Genomic DNA, 20,684 nt, shown 5'->3' with positions numbered 1-20,684 from the left:
TCTTTGAATGGACTTTCTCTATGTAGCTGGGCAGCGCCTGGCATGACAGGGCCCCGATCTCAGTGACTGTGTCTGGGCAGCGCCCGGCGCGAGGGGGCCCCGATCTCAGTGACTGTGTCTGGGCAGCGCCCGGTGCGACGGGGCCCCGATCTCAGTGACTGTGTCTGGGCAGCGCCCGGCGCGACGGGGCCCCAATCTCAATGACTGTGTCTGGGCAGCGCCCGGCGCAACGGGGCCCCAATCTCAGTGACTCTGTGTCTGGGCAGCGCCCGGCACAAAGGGGCCCCGATCTCGGTGACTGTGTCTGGACAGTGCCCGGTACAACAGGGCCCCAATCTCAGTGACTCTGTGTCTGGGCAGCGCCCGGCACAAAGGGGCCCCGATCTCGGTGACTGTGTCTGGGCAGCGCCCGGCACGACAGGGCCCCAATCTCAGTGACTCTGTGTCTGGGCAGCGCCCGGCACAAAGGGGCCCCGATCTCGGTGACTGTGTCTGGACAGTGCCCGGTACGACAGGGCCCCAATCTCAGTGACTCTGTGTCTAGGCAGCGCCTGGCATGACAGGGCCCCGATCTCAGTGACTGTGTCTGGGCAGCGCCCGGCGCGAGGGGGCCCCGATCTCAGTGACTGTGTCTGGGCAGCGCCCAGCGCAACGGGGCCCCAATCTCAGTGACTCTGTGTCTGGGCAGCGCCCGGCACAAAGGGGCCCCGATCTCGGTGACTGTGTCTGGGCAGCACCCGGCGTGACAGGGCCCCGATCTCGATAACTGTGTCTGGGTAGCGCCCGGCCCAGCGGGGCCCCGATCTCAGTGACTCTGTGTCTGGGCAGCGCCCGGCACAAAGGGGCCCCGATCTCGGTGACTGTGTCTGGACAGTGCCCGGTACGACAGGGCCCCAATCTCGGTGACTGTGTCTGGGCAGCGCCCGGCCTGACGGGGCCCCGATCTCGGTGACTCTGTGTCTGGGCAGCACCCGGCGCGACAGGGCCCCGATCTCGCTGGGTGTGTCTGGGCAGCGCCCGGCCCGATGGGGCCCTGATCTTGGAGACTCTTTATCTGGTCAGTGCCCAGTGCCCCGATATTGGTCAACACCAAATGATACAAGCAACAAATAGGACTAACCTCTGGGGTCTAGACCAATGAAATAAGCGCCATCCCTGTATTTTCCATAGTACTTTATTTTTAAAGAGCGACTCCAGTAAAAATCCATGCATTTGGGCTGAGTTTTTTCGTTGTAGCTTTTCACATTGAACTGGCTTGTTGTATTCTTCCTTTATATCACCAGGACCACAACAGCTGGGTTGGGGGTTGGTTTTGTTGTTTGTTTGGGGGGGGTGGAGTATTTTCTTTGTTTTATATATATATATATTTGTTTTTTCCTTTTGTACGAAACGCACGTTAGACAGGTGACTCCCACTGGCTGACATAACTGCTTCACGGTTTTCTTTTTTTGTCGCTTTTCTGTAACTTTTTTAACTTTTTTTTTTTTTTGGTCCTTTTTTTTCTTCTCATAAAAGTTTTCAAGTTCTTTTTGTTTTCGTTTTTTCCGTCTGGACGGCACAAAAACCGGGAAAGCAAAATCGATCCCTCTCTTCCCCTCCCCTGCATAAATCCTCCCCCCTCCCCCCCCGAATCTCTGTGAAATGAACAACTGAAACCGGGGAGGAGGGCCGGGGGGAGAAGAGAGAGAGAGAAAAATAAATAAATAAATAGATAGATAACTAACCCCGAGCTAAAACCACTCAGAACAACAGCTTGGGAGAGGATCGTCTGATCGTTCCTCCCCCGGGAAGGACTTTTGGGTAAGATCGCCCTGTTGGGAATAGGGGAGGATGCCACCCAAAGAGAAGGAGAGGTTAAACTGCCGGCCACGGGGGTATGAAAACTCCCACATCCTTTGTCTGAGCTTCCGTTCCGGCCGTCTGCAGCCTAATGCACTGATTGTAAGAGGTTGTCGTTTTGCTCTGTTTGTACAGCGCCTAGCGCTGTTCTTCTCCAGGAAGCCAGACTCTATAAGGACGGGCTTGGAATTGCCGAATCGCACACGAAGGCCCTTTGCCACTATCGCAATGGGGATAAAGCAGAGACCAAATCAATTTGGTCTCCGGGCAATGGAATTTCTCCCGCTCTCTTTCTCTGTGCATCTGCTCCCCACCCCGAGGCTGCTAAAAAAAATCCCCCCCCCACATACACACAACACATGCACACGGCGCAAAAACATGTCAATAAACCATAAAATCGCAACACAACCCAACATGGCCTCTCCCCGACGGCGCAAAATCTGGTATCAACAGAACCGATAAGAACCGAAACCTAAGAAAAGCTCAACACCGATTAGCTATAGATAGGTCTCTCTCTAGGTGTGGGGCTGGGGGACAAGGAGGTTTTCCGAAGAGGTTTCTAGTTTTTTGGCAGGGGGGGGGTCGGGGATTGGAAGACAATGGAAACAGGATGAATTCGCTGCAGAGGAAACAAACAGGAGTAGGAAATTAGTCTCGAGGGATCAGTGTGAGAAGGCGGCGTCTCTCAGATTGGGTGCGGGATTGCTTAAAAAACAGCTCCCCACCACCATCACCCCAGAGGTGGCTGCATCTTAGTGCTGGGTAAAGGACCCCTGGGTAAACAGCAGCCCCACATCAGAGGTGGCTGCATCTCAGTGCCGGGTAAAGGGGCCTTTTATAAACAGCGTCCCTACATCAGAGGTGGCTGCATCTCAGTGCTGGGTAAAGGAGCCTTTTATAAACAGCGGCCCCCCACATCAGAGGTGGCTGCATCTCAGTGCTGAGTAAAGGAGCCTTTTATAAACAGCGGCCCCCACATCAGAGGTGGCTGCACCTATGCATTGGGCGAGGAGTCCCTGTATAAACAGCCCCCTCACTCCGCCCCAGAGGCACCTGCATTTCAGCACTGGGCGAGGGGTCGCTGTATAAACAGCCCCCATGCCCCACCCCAGTGGCAGTCACATCTCAGTGCCAGGTTTCGAACCGCTGTTACTCCCACATGTGACACTCGTTTGGACAGGATACTGGTCCTGCTCGGCTGGGGCGCTGGGAAAATTTGGTCACCTTGGAAGGGTCCCGCGCTGGGGGTCAGTAGATATTCTGCAGTCGCTATCTCTTGGGAGGGCTCTTTCATATACAGACCATATTGCTCAGAGGGGAAGTCACTTTTGTGGCCCGTATTTATTTATTGACTGGGAAGGCTGGTTTATTATGTAGGCCATCACCCCCGGGGGGGCTGGGTATTGCCTGCCAACCTGTTTATGGTAGGGTCTCTATAACCGGACGAGGGCTGTTTAGTGTATGGACCATCGAGCCGAGCAGGGCTGTTTATTGTAGGTCCATATTGCAGGAGGAAATGGCTATTTTGTATCCCAATAGGGACCGTGTCATCTAGAGCAGGGCTACTCAAAGTGGTGGTCCGCGGACCAGTGCCGGTCTGCAAGCCATCGGCTGCTGGTCTGCGCGCACATTGGAAAAAACAATTGCCGGTCCCCCCCATCAGATAGCTTGAGAAGCACTGATCTAGACTGATTAGGAGAATCGTCCGTATGGACCCTGGGGGACAGGGAATGGCTACAGGGCAGGGGGACCCCAGCCATGCCCCCGATCTGCCCCCTAGAGGGAAAGGGAATAGCCACGGCCCAAACCCAGGTGGAGAATTTCCCCCACTCTGGGAGCTCCCGTTAAGTGCAGGGAAAGGCTGATGGGGGGCAATAAAACAGAGAGACACCTCTCCTGCTGAAAATAGCCAGCACACTGAGCTATCACCCCCCGCCAGCAGGGGGTGCTTAGGGGGGTAAAGCTTTGGCACTTGGATATGGCACGACTATGAGCCCTTGGTGGGTTGGGGAAGAAAGGAGAGGTGGTATCTCTAGGTCACTAGCCCTCCCCCGGGCCTTTCCAATTTCCTCCCCTCCATGTACAAACTTGCCAGCTGTGAATTTGGCACTGGTAAATTACAAGCCTCCCCCATTCTAACACAGACACCCCCCATGATCCCCTGAGAGGGAGGGATACGACCTGGGGACGGGTGTAGGGCAAAGGTAGGTGACCCCCAGCACTGAGACATGGCAGCATCCCCTCTGCAGGGCCCCTGTTCTCAGGACGGTGCTTGAATCATTTCAACCAGCTCCTATTCTGATCCGGACTTTTCCTACATTCTCCTGTGACCCACATCCTGTCCTCCCCGCGGATAGTGCCCTGCGTGTTGCATCCCCCGAAGGCAGGAGCACAGCTGGGAAATTGGTTCCTGCTGGTGAGGAAATGTAAAGGAAAAGAGGGTAATGGTGGGGAAAGAAAGAAAGAAAGAAAGAAAGAAAGAAAGAAAGAAAGAAAGAAAGAAAGAAAGAAAGAAAGAAAGAAAGAAAGAAAGAAAGAAAGAAAGAAAATTAGCATTAGAATGGAAGAAAGAAATAATTAGTATTAAAATGAAAGAAAGAATACTGAATAATCTTACAAATAAAGAAAGAAATTAAGAGACTAAAAATTGAAAGAAAGAAAGAAAGAAAGAAAGAAAGAAAGAAAGAAAGAAAGAAAGAAAGAAAGAAAGAAAGAAAGAAAGAAAGAAAGAAAAAGAAAATTAGCATTAGAATGGAAGAAAGAAATAATTAGTATTAAAATGAAAGAAAGAATACTAAATAATCTTACAAATAAAGGAAGAAATTAAAAGAGTAAAAATTGAAAGAAAAGACAAGAAAGAAAGAAAGAATTAGTATTAAAAAGAAAGAATAATAATCTTACAAAGAAAGAAATTAAAAGTTAAAATTAAAAAGAGAACGAATCACCAGATGAATGAACACAGGAGGGAAGGAACACAGGGTTAGAAAGACATGCTGCTAAGAATGCCCCTTCATTAGCCTCACGCCCTCCCATCCCGCCCTGCGCCGCGGCTCCCCCCGGCCCCCGCCGCCAGCCCCCCGCCGCCTGCCCCTACACGGGCGTGGTCTTCCGGTTGAGCGTGTTGGTGTTGGAGGAGGCGTCCTTGCCCAGGGTGCCGGTGGCGCCGGCCGTGCCGGGCCCTGTCACCGTCACCGTCACGCCGGGGTCCTTGGGGAAGGTGTTGTGGAGCTGCAGGAAGGCCCCGCCGGCCCCCTCCCGCTCGGCCCCGTAGAGGCTGCTGACGTTGGCCTTGGAGGGGTCCCGCGAGAGGGTGTACATGGAGATGTCGGTGGAGGGGAAGCCCTTGAGGCCCACGGGCGAGGCGTCCCGCGACTGCGAGGGCTCGGTGGAGCGGGAGCTGGAGCGGGAGCGGCGCCGGTAGCGGAAGCGGTAGCTGGGCAGGCGCAGGATGGCGCTGGAGGAGGATGAGGGGTTCTTCAGCAGCTCGGTGCGGCTCTTGCAGTGGGCCTCCCGGTTCTTCTCGATGTAGATGTTGACGGCCAGCACCCCGATCATCTCGGCCAGGATGAAGGACAGGCCCCCGAAGTAGAAGGACCAGCCGTAGGAGTAGTGGCTTTTCTTCTCGTCGTCCCGCTTGGTGCCCGGGTCCCCGGTGTTGGCCGAGATGTATACAATCACCCCGATGATGTTGCTGAGGCCTGGGGAGGGGCATTGGGGGGAGGGATGGGGCCCATGGATGGAGGAGAGGTGGGGACGGGGTGGATTCGGGGGAGGGGCGGAGGAGATGGGGCGGTGGATGGAGGAGGGGTGGGGATGGGGTGGATTTGGGGGAGGGGCGGAGGAGATGGGGCGGTGGATGGAGGAGGGGTGGGGACGCGGTGGATTCGGGGGAGGGGCCGGGTGGGAATTGGGGCCATGGATGGTGGAGGGATGGGCATGGGGCAGATTTTGAGGGGATTGGGGCAGATTGGGGGGAACGGGGGAAGGGAGAGAGGATGGGGAGAAAGGTGGGGAGAGGGCAGAGGGGGGAGGTGAGTAGCAAGGGCAGGAGGGGGGGGGGCAGAAGGAGGGGGAGGGGTAGGGCACAGAGAGCTATTAGGGAGGCAACCATGGAGCCCTTCCCCCACTCAGAAGCCCCCTCAGGGACCAGCTAGCCCCCTCGCCCCCCCACCCCACACCACCAAAGCCGGATCGTCCCTGTGTGTGGGGCAAGGGAAGGCTTCCCCGGACCCACAGCCCAGATGCCCAGCCTCCGCCACCCCCCCACAAATGGGGTCTGGATTTCTTTCTTCCTTTCTTCCCAGTCCCCGGGGAGTCTCAGACCAGGTTCAGCGCCCCCCCAATGGCCGGAGGAGACTGACTTATCCTAGACAAGGTGGGGGGAGGCGAAAACTCCCCTAAACCTGGGCCCCCTCTGCACTGATTCTCCACCCCCCCCAGCTGTGCCCACGGGCTCCTCCCACTCCTATGGCCCTGGGCAAGTCCCCTGACCTGGGCCATTTGGGGGGGGGGAGCGTATTCCAGGTTCCCAGTGGTTCCCCCCTCCCAGCCCAAGATGCCCCACGAACTGAGCCAGACAGGGTGGGTGGGAAGCAAGCCCTGATCGGAAAAGCCCCGCCCCCTAAGCCCCGCCCCCGACAAGCCCCGCCCACTCACCAGCAGCGACGAATAGGATCCCAGCGCCCAGGATGATGTTGCGCTTGGACTTGTAGACCCGGCTGGCGGCCACGCAGAACCCCCCCAGCAGCAGCAGGATGGCGCTGAGGATGGGGAAGATGCTGGAGGCACGGACCACACCTGGGGGCGGCAGGGGGGCAGAAGGGATGAGTCAAGCTGGGTGGCAGGAGGGATCCCCAAGCCTGGCCTATTGGCGAATGGGAAAGTGGCAGCGTTCTGGGACCAATCAGAGTTTCAGGTATTCTAGCACGCTGAGGCCAGTGGCCAATCAGAATCCAGGGTTTCTTGGCTCTCTGAGGGCCAGTGGCCAATCAGAATCCAAGGACTTCCAGCCCTCTGAAGCCAACAGCTAATCAGAATCTGCGATTTTTTTGACACTCCGAGGTCAAGAGACAATTACAACACAGGGTAGGTCAACAGCCAATCAGAGTCTCCATTTTTTAGTGCTCTGAGGTCAAGAACCAATCGGAGAACAGGATTGCTCAAGGTTCTCAACCTACCAGCCAATCAGCAGGATTACTCAAAGATCTGCAAGGATCTGTGACGAAGTGGGACTGTTCTTAATGTTTCCTCTGAATATTCTGGGGGTGCCTCAGTTTCCCCTGTGCAGTTCTTAAGTATCTTAAGGTGGTGGGGTGAGGGTGTATGATCGTTGCAGAGCCCTAGAGGGCAGGTGTGTGCAGGGGGCTGGACACAGAGAATGGCCGACACCCTGTTTCCTGGCCACTGATGGCCTGGGCCCTTCCCCCCTGCAAGGTGAGAGCTAAAGGGTTGGAGAAGAAAGGAATCAGGAGGCCTCCTGGCCCGGGAAAGGGACAAAGCCCAGAGGAGGAGGGGCTGGACGGGGAGGCAGTTTGGGGCTGGCTGGGGACGTGGAGTGAAGTGCAGACGTGGTTCTCTGGCTCACTGCCCCCCCAAAATGGACCCAGCCGAGGGGTCCTGTTCTCTGCACCTACAAGCTCTGTGTTAGACCATGTTCCTGTCATCTAATAAACCTTCTGTTTTACTGGCTGGCTGAGAGTCACGTCTGACTGCGAAGTCGGGGGGCAGGACCCTCTGGCTTCCCCAGGACCCAGCCTGGGCGGATTTACTGTGGGAAGCGCACGGAGGGGCAGAGGAGGCTGAATGCTCCGAGGTCAGACCCAGGAAGGTGGAAGCTGGGGGAGCTGTGTGCCCTGGAGACAGGCTGCTCACAGAAAGGCGACTGCCCCAGAGTCCTGACTGGCTTCCTAGGGAGCAGTTCCAGAGCATCACCCAAGAACTCCGTGACAACTGGTGCTAGCGGTGGGATGTACTGCACCCCATGGATGGCGCTTCCTGCAGTAAATGACTGGGGAGCAGTAAAATGAAGGGGGATTGACGAGGACCAGGAGTGCTGAAGGCTCAGAGAGGAGCGGTTTCGGGGGGCGCTTAACCCCTCGGAGTGTGTGACCAGCGAGAAGGACTGTGCAGTAATGGGGTCCCCCTGGGGCCGAGGAGCCTGCGGCTTGGCCCTGGGAGAGAGAAGGACTTTTGCAGTAACAGGGTTCCCCTGGGGATTGCAGCGAGCAGTCCCAGGGGCGGAGGAGTCTACAGCTCGACCCTGGCAAAGAGGTGGTGACCTTGAGAAGGGCTGGCACACTAGGGGTTCTCCCTGGAGACGGTGGGGAGCTGAGAGCACACAGACCTGTGAATCCACAACAACTTGGGAAGAGCGGAGTGACGGCCTGTCACCGTCTCCTTAAGAAGGACATTGTAACCCTGTGCAGAAAGAGAGGGTTGAGCGTTGGAAAGTTCACCAAAGCAGAGTTAATCGTGCAGCTGGAGGAGGATGACCGCTCTAAGAAGCAGATTCCTGACCCCAAATGGGGCTATGGCAGGATCTGGGAGCAGCTGGAGTGGGAGCCAGGCATCCCCAAGACTCCTGTCCCCGACCAGACGAGGGTCTTCACGATCGGGTTCCCCATCGGGGGATCGGAGACGGACGGGATTGGAGCTGAGTCCGAGAGAGCAAGAGGACTGTGAGAGACAGTGAGAGCTCGAGAAAGAGCTGCAGAAGCAGCAGCAGCATGAACTGGCGGTGGGTGAGTGGAGAGGCCTAGGGGACCTCCCAGGGGTGAGTGGGGATAGACCCCGGGGGGCCAGTTCCGCAGGGAACCTCGAGACTAAATTGCTGCCCCTGGTTAAGGAGGCGGGGGATGTGGATGCCACCCCACTGCCTTTGAGCAGGCTGGCGATTTGAACCAGGGGGACCCTGCGGAAAAGCCCCGGTGTCTAGCTCCGTTGCTGGGTCCCAAGGCCATAGACTCCATCAGCCAGATGGGTGGGGAGGTGGACAGGCTCCCACTCCTGACCCCAACCTATATGTCTGTGTGGAGTCTCCTGGGGCCAGGCCCCTCGGACCTCCAGTGGGAGCGGAAGGTGATGGTCAATGGGGAGACATTCCTGGGGTGGCGAGATCTGGGGACAGAGAGAACTGTTGTCAGGCCCTGGGTGGTGCAGCCTCAGATGCTGAGGGGCTGGGTGAGGGTCCCAGGGACGAAGCCCCTCGCCCTGCCTATGGCCCAGATCCCTGTGCAGACCCAGGAGGGGTGGGGCTGGCTGGTTGTTGGGGTTCTCCAGGATACCAGCTGCGAGACCCTGTTGTGGGGTGACTGTGTCTCTTTGGGACAGGATCCAGGCCATGCTCCGGTAACAGCCGAGCGTTTGAATTTGAATCCAGGGAACCAATCGGTGGAGAGGGAAATGGTCAGTGAAAATGCAGGTGACCTGGCTGGCAGGCGGGAGGAGCGGCTAGGCTCAGGCTACCTGCCTGCCTGTAACCAGACCCCTGGGGCTGGGTGGGACAGAGAGATGCTCCCTGCCCCCTTGCACACCGGAGAGGGGGCTCAGGCTGGCTCTGATGCAGTGGGGGAAAGCAGCGAGCTCGCTGCCTACCCCCACTGGGACAGCAAGGGCAGCGCTGAGCACAGTGGGAGCTGAGACCCCAGCTGAGTGGGGGGAGACACAGGCAGGGCAGGGGATCTGTTGGGAGTGTAAAGGTGCTTGGTAAGGAAAGTCTGGATGAGCCTAGGCAGCCTTGTGAGCTGATGGCTTTGTCTAGTCAGCAGGGTGGGAAGGCGAGGAGAGTGGAAGATGAGTGTCCCTGGACCTTATCTGTTACCTGGGTGGAAAATTGTGACAGTGAAGGAAATGTGCCTGTGTCTGTCAGGGGTATTGACTTGCCTATGGAGGGAGCTACCCTGATCTCCAAGCAGTTGTCTGCGACCAGCCTTGTGTGCTGGGACAAGGGGAATGAGATCCCAAGCTGTGTGTCTGGTAAAGGAGAAAGTATGTCCAGCTCTTTGTCTGTGGAGCAGACAGAAGGGGCCTTTCAGCCTGTGATGGTTGAGGGTCGTGCAGTTGTCTCAGAGTTGGTTCTGGATTCAGCTAAAGCCCAGGAAGGGAGTGGTCCTAAGTTTGTGTCTGCTCGGGAGAATGGCCCTGTAACTAGGTCGCATCCAGTTAGTGTCTATGTAAAATCCCAGAGCCCAGACAATTCTGGTGCTTGTATTTTGCCTGTTGCTAGTGTGTTGTTGGGAAAGGGTGTAGCAACTCTGTCTAATCAGGGTGAGATCCTAGCCAGGGCACAAGGAGAGCAGAAAGGTGATTTGATTGTGTTACCTACTGTAGCAAGAAGGAAAAGATTCCTGAACTTGTGTGTGGCAAAGGGAAGGAGAATGCTTCTGACCATTTATCTAGGAAGTCTGTCAGTTTGCCTGAAAGGGGATTGTGTAGGAATCCGCCGGATGGGCCAGAGGTAATTCTGGATGTAAGGGAGACCCAGAGAGAGTCTGTTGTTCCTCTGGAAAGTGTCCCTCTAGAGCAAGCCCTAGGTAAAGAGGGTAAGAGCAGAATTTCTGTGAGGGGTGAATTGTTGCATAGAAAAGTCCTAGGGAAAGGAATCCTCATGGAGTCTTTGCAAGCAGTTTACCGCAACTGAAGGGTGTGAAAGTGATTTAATCAAGACAGTTTCAGTTCCTAACAGCCAGAAATTTTCTGTTGTGAATGGATCCACTGATTTTCCTGTTGAAGGATCCAGTGTGGATAGCTTTGGGAAGGTCTCAGATGGGGTGAAAGCTGTTAAGAAAGTTAAAGAGTCCTATACCAAGTGGCTGTGCTTGGCCAGCTTGTTGAAGAGACAAGGTTGTTGAGAGGGGAATGTCTCCATGCTAGTTCTGTAAGTGAACAGTATGTGGCCCAGGTCAAGATGGGGGCTCTTAACCAAGAGAGCCCGAATTGCAGCCCTCCAGACTGGAGCGCTGGGAGAAGACCCGATCCCAGTTTGACCCCCGGGGGTTTTGGGGTGGCCAAAGGGCACAGGCCGCATAAACCTTCCCATATGCGGCATGCGAGTGCTATCGACCACCCCGACCTAAGGGAGGGCGTGAAACTGGAAGAGCATAAAACTGGAAGGGCCTGGTGTAACTCCCACCGAGGAATGGGAGAGATCCTGGGGCATCCATGGGAACGCTGGTGGGTTCGAACTTCCCCAGGTCACCAGCTACAGTGACCCCGCTCACTTCAGTCTCGAAGGGGGGAGAGATGTGACGAAGCGGGACTGTTCTTAATGTTTCCTCTGAATATTCTGGGGGGTGCCTCAATTTCCCCTATGCAGTTCTTAAGTAGCTAGGTAGTGGGATAAGGGTGTATGATCCTTGCAGAGCCCTAGAGGGCAGGTGTGTGCAGGGGTCTGGACACAGAGAATGGCCGACACCCTGTTTTCTGGCCACTGATGGCCTGGGCCCTTCCCCCCTGCAAGGTGAGAGCTAAAGGGCTGGAGAACAAAGGAATCAGGTGCTCTCCTGGCCCGGGAAAGGGACAAAGCCCAGAGGAGGAGGGGCTGGAGGGGGAGGCAGTTTGGGGCTGGCTGGGGACATGCAGTGAAGGGCAGACGGGGTTGTCTGGCTCACTGCCCCCCAAAATGGACCCAGCTGAGGGGTCCTGTTCTCTCCACCTACTAGCTCTGTGTTAGACCATGTCCCTGTCGTCTAATAAACCTTCTGCTTTACTGGCTGGCTGAGAGTCACGTCTGACTGCGAAGTTGGGGGGCAGGACCCAACCGCCTGGGCAGACTCTCTGTGGGAAGCGCACGGAGGGGCAGAGGAGGCTGAATGCTCCGAGGTCAGACCCAGGAAGGTGGAAGCCGGGGGAGCTGTGTGTCCTGCAGACAGGCTGCTCACAGAGAGGAGACTTCCCCAGAGTCCTGCCTGGCTTCGTAGGGAGCAGTTCCAGAGCAGCACCCGGGGACTCCGTGACAGGATCACACAGGTTACAGATTTCCCTATGCTCTGGTGTCACAGCCAATCAGCATTCAACTTCTGAGGCTGCCAGCCAATCAGCATTCAAGGTTTCCCATCATTCTCAGGCCTATCGGCAAGCAGAGTAACCCTGTGATGCCAGCAGCCAACCAGAGCTGTGGATGTCCCAATGCTCTGACACTCCCAGCCAGTGAGAATCTGGGATTTCCCAGCATATTAATGTCACCAGCCAATCAGCATCTGGTGTCACTCAGCAGTCTGAAATGCACCAGTCAGTCAGCATCTGGGTCCATTTACACTTCTAAAGCTCTTAGCCATTGGGAGCCTGGGATTTCCCAGCCCGGGGAAGGACATTAAGGAAGCCAAAAGCCAGGAATGGCTGGTGTTAAAAATACCTAAATCTCCTTAACTCTGCCCCCTTGGAAAAAACAGAGTCTCTAAGGACGCCACCTCTTGCTATTCCGTCAGCAGAGGGCTCATTTCGCTCAGCATATGGGAGGGAGAAAGGGCTAGGGCATACTGAATGGCCAGGTGTCTGCCCGAATGAAATAATACAGTATTTCTCTGTTGAATCAAATCACTTAAACATTGATTGTTCAAGACAGACAGATAGATATAGCTATCTGTCCCCACACGTACCCTTCTGTCCATCCATCCTCATACATACCTATCCATCCCCCCCACCCCTTCATCCATCCTCATACACACCTATCCATCCAGCCCCGCACCCCTTTATCCATCCATCCTCATACACACATCCATCCATCCCTCAGCTCCTAGAAGATGGCTCTGCTCTATTCCCGGCCAATGGGAGCTGCAGAGCCGGCGCTCAGGGTGGAGGCAGAGTGCGGAGCCAGGTAGGGAGCGTGCCAGCTCCGCCACCACCCCCCCACATCTGCACCAGCAGGGGTCCTGGGCCATGCGCGACCGCCCACACCCCCCAGCTCCCCCGGGCTGCTCCCACCATGAGCACCCGTGTTGGCCCCTGGCCACCCCGAGCACCCACAGCGCCCCCCGGGCTGTCCCCCTCCCAGCACCCGTGGCACCCCCGGCGAGGATTGGTGAAAATACTGGTTTGTAGGACTTTCATTTAAACTAATTGGTTAAGGTACAGCTAAGCAGGACCCCAGTTTCACTGTATAAACTGGAGTCCAAAGGAAAGTTCAGAACGTAACTCCAGGACACAGCCCAAGATCAGAGCTGCCAGACCTCAACACCTGATCAGAATCTGGAGTCCCCAGCCGACCTGATCCTGACCGGCCACTAGGAAAAGTTTGTCTGCCTTATTGGGAGTGGTGATCATTGTATGCTTAGCATGTGCATTCTGTTTTGGTAATTGTTAGTAAATAGAGGTTAAGGATATTATTGTGTAAGAATCTTTCACTGGTAAAAGGCCCCACAAACCTGGAGAAGATTAGGCCCTGAGCCCTAGGAACTGGGTAAGGGTGGGAGTGCCTACATTAATTGGATTACCTCTTGAGTCCATGGGAGTGCCTACATTAATTGGATTACCTCTTGAGTCCAGTAAAGGTGGGGTGCCATAGAGTGTGTGGGTAACACACTATCCATATACAGAGAGCCTTTAATAATAGCTCTTAGAGGCGTGAGCTGCCCCTATTCATGCTGAATGGCCTGTTAACTCTGAAACCTAATGATGACCATCAAACCTTGAACCTGCCTCACTATTATCATTTATTTGTATCTTTAAGTAGCAACTAGAGGCCTTAACTGAAATTGGGGCTCAGCCGTGCCAGGGGCTGCAGTCACAGAGTGACTGAGACAGGTGGCCCATCACGCCGCGCGCTGCCCAGAAACAGAATCGCTGAGCTCAGGGCCCCGTCACGCGGGGCACTGCCCAGACACTGAGTCACCAGGACTGGCACCCCATCATGCTCTGCACAAACCAAGGGACAGAATCTCACCCAAGCATCTTACAATCTATATGGACAGAAAGGAAGTATTCCTACCTCTACTTTGGAGCCCTTGACTTGGCACGGTTAATGACTTCTTCACAGACTGGTTTTTTTCTTGCGCATGTGGAAACGGAATTTCCCAGGTTTTCCTTCTGAAATCCCCCATCCCCCCCACCCCCGCCGCAATCCGAACCATCTGCTTCCACCACCAGGCGGGGAAAAGGAGAGACAGCCAGAAAGCTAAGCCAGCTCCAGGTAGGCTGCTCCCGGCCAAATCAAAATGGATTTGCACAGAGACGGGGAAAAGAACTAAACTGGCCCAAGGGCAATTTCGCTGCCACACTTCCACTCCGGCGCCCCAGCTGGTGTGGGTGCCAGTGCCACGTTCAAAAAAAGACATCAAAGTTTGCGTCGTTTTGGGCTCTATCCTGGGCTATGCTGCCCACAGCCTCTGCACTTCCAAACTGCTTTAAGTCACAGCCTGGAACGGCAAACAAGGTTGGGCCGGGAGCACAGACGGGGTCTGGGGTATTTAACCCTGGAAGGGGAGCAAAATGAGCATCTTTAAAAAAAGGGGGCTTGGAATGGGAAAGTTCAGGCAACCTTAGCTAGAGATGGGGACAAAGCCGGACTAGACTCCAATTCCTTTCCAAGTCAACTTCCCGCCTGTACTACAGCTGTCGGGAACCCCAAAACTGAGATGCCCCTGCATCCCCTCATGCATTTCAACCCCCAGGAAGATGCCACTCTGTGCGCTAAGCAGGCTTCCCGCTCTGGCACCTGAGCACGGCACAGGGCCATTGCGGGTCATGCCAGCAGTGCAGCGGGGGACCCCCATGGATACGTACGCAGGAGATACTCGGCGCTGTCGTGGTCGTAATCTGTGTCCTCAGGGAAGTGGTTAATTTTCACACACACACCCCTCTTCAGGCCTGCAACGGAGATGGAGAAATCAGAATCTGGGGCCTGTCTCCCGCCCAGTACCCAGCTCAGACCAATGGGGATGCCAACGCTGCAAGCTTCCCCACAACGGTGCCCAGACGGGGCCACCGACGCTGCGAGCTTCCCCACAGCAGTGCCCAGATGGGGACGCCAATGCTGCGAGCTTCCCCACAGCAGTGCCCCAGTGGGGACACCGATGCTGCAAGCTTCCCCACAGCAGTGCCCAGCCTGGGATCCTCAAATGAAGGTACCTTCCAGGCAGCATATCCTCCAGAGGCCGGAGTGGGTGAGGCCCCCTGGGTCCTTTTTGTCCTTGTGGGGCATTTCCTCGCTGGAGATGTTGGTGGTGTTACAGATGAAGGCGCGGGCGTACAGCCAGTAGTCGGTGCCAATGGCGATGGTCATGAGGCCGAAGGCTGCAAAGGCCCCGACAGTGGTGAGGAGGATCTGAACCCCCTTCTCACACCACACCACCCTCTCCTCATTCCAGCGCTTCAGGGACTCCAGCTTGACAGGGGGATGGGGTGGGGCCACCCACCCAACCTGACGACAGAGACTTCCTTGCACCCTCCTCCCCACTCACGGCTGGGGATCGACTCTGGAACCCAGGAGTCCTGGGTCCTAAAACTCTCTAACCACTAGACCCCAATAACCTCCCACAGCCGGGGATAGAACCCAGGAGCCCTGGCTTCCTGCTCTAACCGCTAGACCCCACTCCCCTCCCAGAGCACAGATCTTCTTCCGTAAGCAGGTGTCTCCTTCCTCGGCTTCAGTCGCTGGTTCTTGGCTGGAGGCCGAGCGAGTCGAGGGGTCCTGGCGCCCGTACTGGCAGCCCCAGGGGCGATTCCATGGGTGACGCCAGCCCACCTGGCACCTGGCCTCCCCTCAGCGTGGGGTGCGGCGTCAGCTGACCTGGGGGTGGGAGAGAAATGGAGATTGGCAAGAAGACGATCTGACACCCAGCACCCCCCCACACCCCTCTGACACCCAGCACCCTCCTGCACCCCTCTGACACCCAGCACCCCCTGCATACCCTTCTGACACCCAGCACCCCCTGCATACCCTTCTGACACTCAGCACCCCCCCACACCCCTCCGATACCCAGCACCTCCCATGTATCACTCTGACATCCAGCATCCCCCCACATACCCCTCTGACACCCAGCACCCTCCGCATACTCCTCTGACACTCAGCACCCCCCACACCCCTCTGATACCCAGCACCCCCACACCCCTGACACCCAGCACCCCCCGCATACTCCTCTGACACCCAGCACCCCCCATGTATCCCTCTGATACCCAGCACCCTCCGCATACCCCTCTGACACCCAGCACCCCCTCCGCACACCCCTCTGATACCCAGCACCCTCCGCATACCCCTCTGATACCCAGCACCCCCCCGCACACCCTTCTGACACCCAGCACCCCCTCCGCACACCCCTCTGATACCCAGCACCCTCCGCATACCCCTCTGACATCCAGCACCCCCCCCACACCCCTCTGATACCCAGCACCCCCCCGCACACCCCTCTGACACCCAGCACCCCCCCACACCCCTCTGATACCCAGCACCCCCCCGCATACCCCTCTGACACCCAGCACCCCCCCCACACCCCTCTGATACCCAGCACCCCCCCGCATACACCTCTGACACCCAGCACCCCCCCGCACACCCCTCTGACACCCAGCACCAACCCCATCACAGTATTCCATTCCCCCACACCAGCCTGCACTCCTAACACCACCTCCTTCCCTGATCCACCCCCATGGCCTGTACACCCCCCCACCCACCCCCTGCGGCCGCCTGCATCCCCCTTGGCAGGAGTCCCTCCTGGATTTCCCCCGCCCCAGCCTGCACTGCTGTGGAGGGCGGGGTGGGAGACTGGCAGCCAGGACTCCTGGGTTCTCTCCCCAGCTCTGGGAGGGGAGTGGGGTCTAGTGGTTAGAAGGGGGGGCTGGGAGCCAGGACTCCTGGGTTCTGTTATTGGCTCTGTGACTTTGGGCCTGTCTCTTTCCCTCTCTTAGTCTTATTGAAAACAGAGGGAAACTGAGGCAAACACTGTTTGCACCCCACCAGCACAGGAAGATGAAGATGGGCAGGGTATTGGGGTCCATGAATGCTCCCCCCGGGCATCGAATGCCTCGAAGGACAAAGCAAGACCCACCCCAAGCCCGATATTCCTGTGTCTGGAGCATGATCACTTGGTACCGCCGCATCCGGCCTGGCCCCAAATTTCAGCGACTCTTCCAGGCACCAAAGGGCAGAGGCCTATGGAGCCCGGGGGAAGCTGGGAAAACCGGAAGAGGAAAAGTGGGGCCTGGCATCTGGTTAGCGCAGCCGGTCGCCTTCAGCCAGGCCTGTGGATCAAAGGACCAGCTGCCGGCAAAAACCGAGGCCCACAGTGGAGCCGCACCTCCGAGGCAGCTCTGCCCAGCCTCCCAGTAGAGAGACACATAGACACCCTGAAAGAGTGATGTCCCGAAACAAGGGAAAGGAGTGAGGAGAGAGACCCAGATGCCTTGTCATGGGGGGAGGATAGATAGATAGATAGATAGATAGGTAAGGTATATGGGGATGGACAGATGGAGGTACGGGGATGGATGGAGAGACAGGGAGATGTGTATGGGGATAGACAGACAGGGTGCATGGGGCTGGACAGACAGACAGAGGCATCCAAGCCCGACCCACCCTGCTCTCCTTGAATCGGTATTAACTCCTCAGCGGGGGGGGGGGGGGTCTCTTTGGGTTCTCCCCCACCCCAGGGATCTGCCTCCATGTCTGGGTGTCTTCCCTGCCCGCTCGCCATGCATTAGGTCTATATTCCTCCACATCAGTTTCCCCCTGCCCTCGCCTCCAGCCCCCACGAATCCCCCCTCACTCCCCGCCCTGACCCCTTATCCTCTCTGTCAGCTCCTGGAAGATGGGGTCAGGGGTGCGGTACTGGCGTGTGCCATTTCCACACGTTAGCCACAGTTCACAGCGAGCGCACCAATGTTTGTGTCATTTACACAAGCGCCTGCCTCTATCCGTGGCTAGAACACCCGTGCACGTGTGTGTGTGTCATTTACACAAGCGCCTGCCACGAATCACGGCTAGAACACCCGTGTGCGTGTCACTCCAGCCACGTCTCTCTCCCTTCCGGTTCCCAAATGGCAACCCCAGCCTCGTCCGCCCAGTCCCGGCTCCTGTCTAAGGGTGTAAAATGGGGGACACACTCAGAGAATATCACACACACACGCACAAATGTCACACTGAGACACACCAAGACACACTAAGACAGAACATCACACATGCAACACACCGACACACACACACACACACATACAGACAACATCACACCGAGATACACTGAGCCACACTCAGACAGACCATCACACACACACATCACACCAAGACACACACAGACACAGACACAGACACAGACAGAACATCACACAAACACTCACACACACAGACAACATCACACTGAGACACACTCAGGCAGAACACACACACACACACACACACAACACACCGAGACACACATACCATCATGTCACACACAGAGGCAACACCAAGGCACATCATACGCACACACACACACACACCCCACCAAGACACAACATCATACACACACACACCAGCACCAAGACACAACACCATACACACACACTCATACACACACACACCCCACACCAAGACACAGACAAAACAGACAACATCACAGAGAGACACACACTTAACCAACCTGCTGCCCGAATTAGGGGGTTGCCAAGAGGTGTGTGTGTGTGTAAATATCTCCTCCTCCCAAAGATCCTGGCCTGCTAGTCAGCCCCTCCACAAGGCCCCTTCCCTTCCAATATCCCCCCTCCCCTCCCTTTCTGCATTTCTATGCTTTCTTTGCAGCTGCCTAGAGATGCAATTTCCTTCCCAGATGCAGAACATGGTCCCCCCCGCACCATCTCCGGCAGCCAGAAGCCCCCCCGCTCCCACATCCCCGACAGCCATTGCCCTGATGGCTTGCAATAAAGCCACCCCCTTTGCCCCACACCCCTTTTCACTTCAGCACCACTTGCTCCCAGGTGCATCCATTAGCTGCCAATGTCCCCCCCCACCCCGCCAGCCCTCGTGCGCCATGCGGCCAGGAAATCGCCCAGCAGAACTGTTGCATTATCCGCGTGCATTTCCTCTGTCCCCCTCCCCTGTACACACCCCCAAAGTCCAGCCACTGTGCAGGACTGGGTCTCACTTCCCCTGCACCCGCATCCATCCAGTGAGTATCACTGGGGCTCATTTCCTCTGCTCTCCCATCCCCGTACAGCACCCCCCCCCCCAAACTCCAGCCATTGATCATCTTTAGGCCTCATTTCTTCTCACCCCCAAATCCATCCACTGGTGTCTTCTGGCCTCATTTCCCCTGCCCCCACAAATACCCCCAAATCCATCCACCGAGTGTCTTTGGGGCTCATATTCCCTGTCCCCCATAGACCCCCAATCCATCCACTGAGCATCTTTGGGGCTCATTTCCCCTGCCCCCCATACACCCCTAAATCCATCCACTGAGTACCTTTAGGCCTCATTTCTTCTCACCCACAAAGACGTCCCAAATCCATCCACTGGCATCTTCTGGCCTCATTTCCCCTGCACCCCAAACTCCCCCAAATCCATCCACCAAGTGTCTTTGGGGCTCATTTCCCCTGCCCTCCCAAACACCCCCAAATCCATCCACTGAGCGTCTTTGGGCCTCATTTCCCCTGTCCCATACACCCCCAAATCCATCTACTGAGTGTCTTTGTGTCTCATTTCCCCTGCCCCCCCAAACACCCCCAAATCCATCCACTGAGCACCTTCGGGCCTCCCTTTCCCTGCCCCCCATACACTCCCCAATCCATCCACTGAGTGTCTTTAGGCTTCATTTCTTCTCACCCACAAAGACGTCCCAAATCCATCCACTGGCGTCTTCTGGCCTCATTTCTCCTGCCCTCCCAAAAAAACCCAAATCCATCCACCAAGTGACTTTGGGGCTCATTTCCTCTGCCCCCATAAACCCCCAAATCCATCCACTGAGCGTCTTTGGGCCTCATTTCCTGTGCCCCCCTAAAACCTCCAAATCCATCTACCGAGGGTCTTTGGGCCTGCCTCATTTCCCCTGCCCTCCCACACCCCCAATCCATCCACCAAGCGTCTTTGGGGCTCATTTCCCCTGCCCCCCACACACCCCCAAATCCATCCACAGGCATCTTCTTCCCTCATTTCAACTGCCCCCCAAACACCTCCGAATCCATCCATCGACTGTCTTAGGGCCTCATTTCCCCTGCTCCCCCCCCCACCCCCAATCCATCCACCAAGAATCTTTGGGGCTCTTTTCCCCTGCTCCCACACACACCCAAATCCATCCACCAGGTGACTTTGGGGCTCATTTCTCCTGCCCCCCATACAGCCCCAAATCCATCCACGGAGCGTCTTAGGGCCTCATTTCCCCCGGCCCCCATACACCCCCAAATCCATCCACCCAGCATCTTTGGGGCTCATTTCCCCTGTGTCCCCCCCACACCCCTGAATCCAAGCACGAGTCTATTCCAGTCTCCCCACCCCCAGCTCCTGCCCCCCAAGGAGGGGTCTCCGCGCGTGGGCAGAGGCTGGCACGACCCCCGGCTCTTTGGGGTCCCAGGCAGGCCCCCCCGCAGCCGGGGGGTGCAGAAGCTGAGGCCGCGCGGGGGGGGGGGGGCTTACTGTGCGGATGCAGCGGTGGGGGGGGTCTCTGGTCCGGCGCCGGCCCCGGGAGCGGTCAGGGGGCGCTGGGGGCTCCGGGGCGCGTGGCGAGCTCGGCGGGGCGCAGGGCGCGGGCGCCCCGGTCCATGCCCCGCTGCAGAGCGGCTCGGGGCGGGCGGGGGACGCAGCAGCCGGCGCGCACCCGGCAGCCCGCTCGTATGGCACCGGGAGGGACCGCGGGCGGAGGCTGCGAAGGAGCTGGGGGGGGAGGGAGAGGGAGGGGGAGGGGAGAGGAGGGGAAGGGGGTGAATGAAGAGTGGGGGTGCAGGGGGGAGGGGACACG

The 20,684-nt window shown here is 57.0% G+C and overlaps 4 protein-coding genes across 9 annotated transcripts in view; 2 read left to right on the top strand and 2 right to left on the bottom strand.

Annotated features, from left to right (window-relative positions):
* The window catches only part of LOC119564877 (immunoglobulin superfamily member 1-like), a 967,916-nt gene that overhangs the window by 135,391 nt on the left and 811,841 nt on the right, over positions 1-20,684 (bottom strand). The gene's annotated exons all lie outside the window — the stretch shown is intronic.
* LOC119564866 (immunoglobulin superfamily member 1) overlaps positions 1-20,684 on the top strand; it is a 999,687-nt gene that overhangs the window by 378,396 nt on the left and 600,607 nt on the right. The gene's annotated exons all lie outside the window — the stretch shown is intronic.
* Positions 1-20,684, top strand: part of LOC119564865 (immunoglobulin superfamily member 1) — a 798,058-nt gene that overhangs the window by 319,517 nt on the left and 457,857 nt on the right. The window lies entirely within an intron of this gene.
* CACNG8 (calcium voltage-gated channel auxiliary subunit gamma 8) lies at positions 4,676-20,533 on the bottom strand. Its single transcript, XM_037888318.2, has 5 exons — positions 20,363-20,533; positions 14,902-15,562; positions 14,557-14,640; positions 6,496-6,636; positions 4,676-5,537 (listed from the first exon to the last, which is right to left on the bottom strand). The coding sequence occupies exons 2-5, from the start codon at positions 15,053-15,055 to the stop codon at positions 4,930-4,932; spliced, it is 987 nt and encodes a 328-aa protein (XP_037744246.1). The 5' UTR covers positions 15,056-15,562; positions 20,363-20,533; the 3' UTR covers positions 4,676-4,929.

This window comes from Chelonia mydas, chromosome 23 (assembly GCF_015237465.2).
Source record: "Chelonia mydas isolate rCheMyd1 chromosome 23, rCheMyd1.pri.v2, whole genome shotgun sequence".
NCBI lineage: Eukaryota > Metazoa > Chordata > Testudines > Cheloniidae > Chelonia > Chelonia mydas.
The sequence above is the reverse complement of the archived record's forward strand: the minus strand, read 5'-3'. Positions and strand labels throughout refer to the sequence as shown.

Bases quoted from the DNA above. Each gene is read 5' to 3' on its own strand.
- CACNG8 (XM_037888318.2), bottom strand. From the start codon at position 15,055: ATGACCATCGCCATTGGCACCGACTACTGGCTGTACGCCCGCGCCTTC. The intron at 14,641-14,901 runs GTACCTTCATTT...TCTCCGTTGCAG, and splicing joins GAGGATATGCTGCCTGGAAG to GCCTGAAGAGGGGTGTGTGT. The intron at 6,637-14,556 runs GTACGTATCCAT...TGCCGCCCCCAG, and splicing joins CAGCGCCGAGTATCTCCTGC to GTGTGGTCCGTGCCTCCAGC.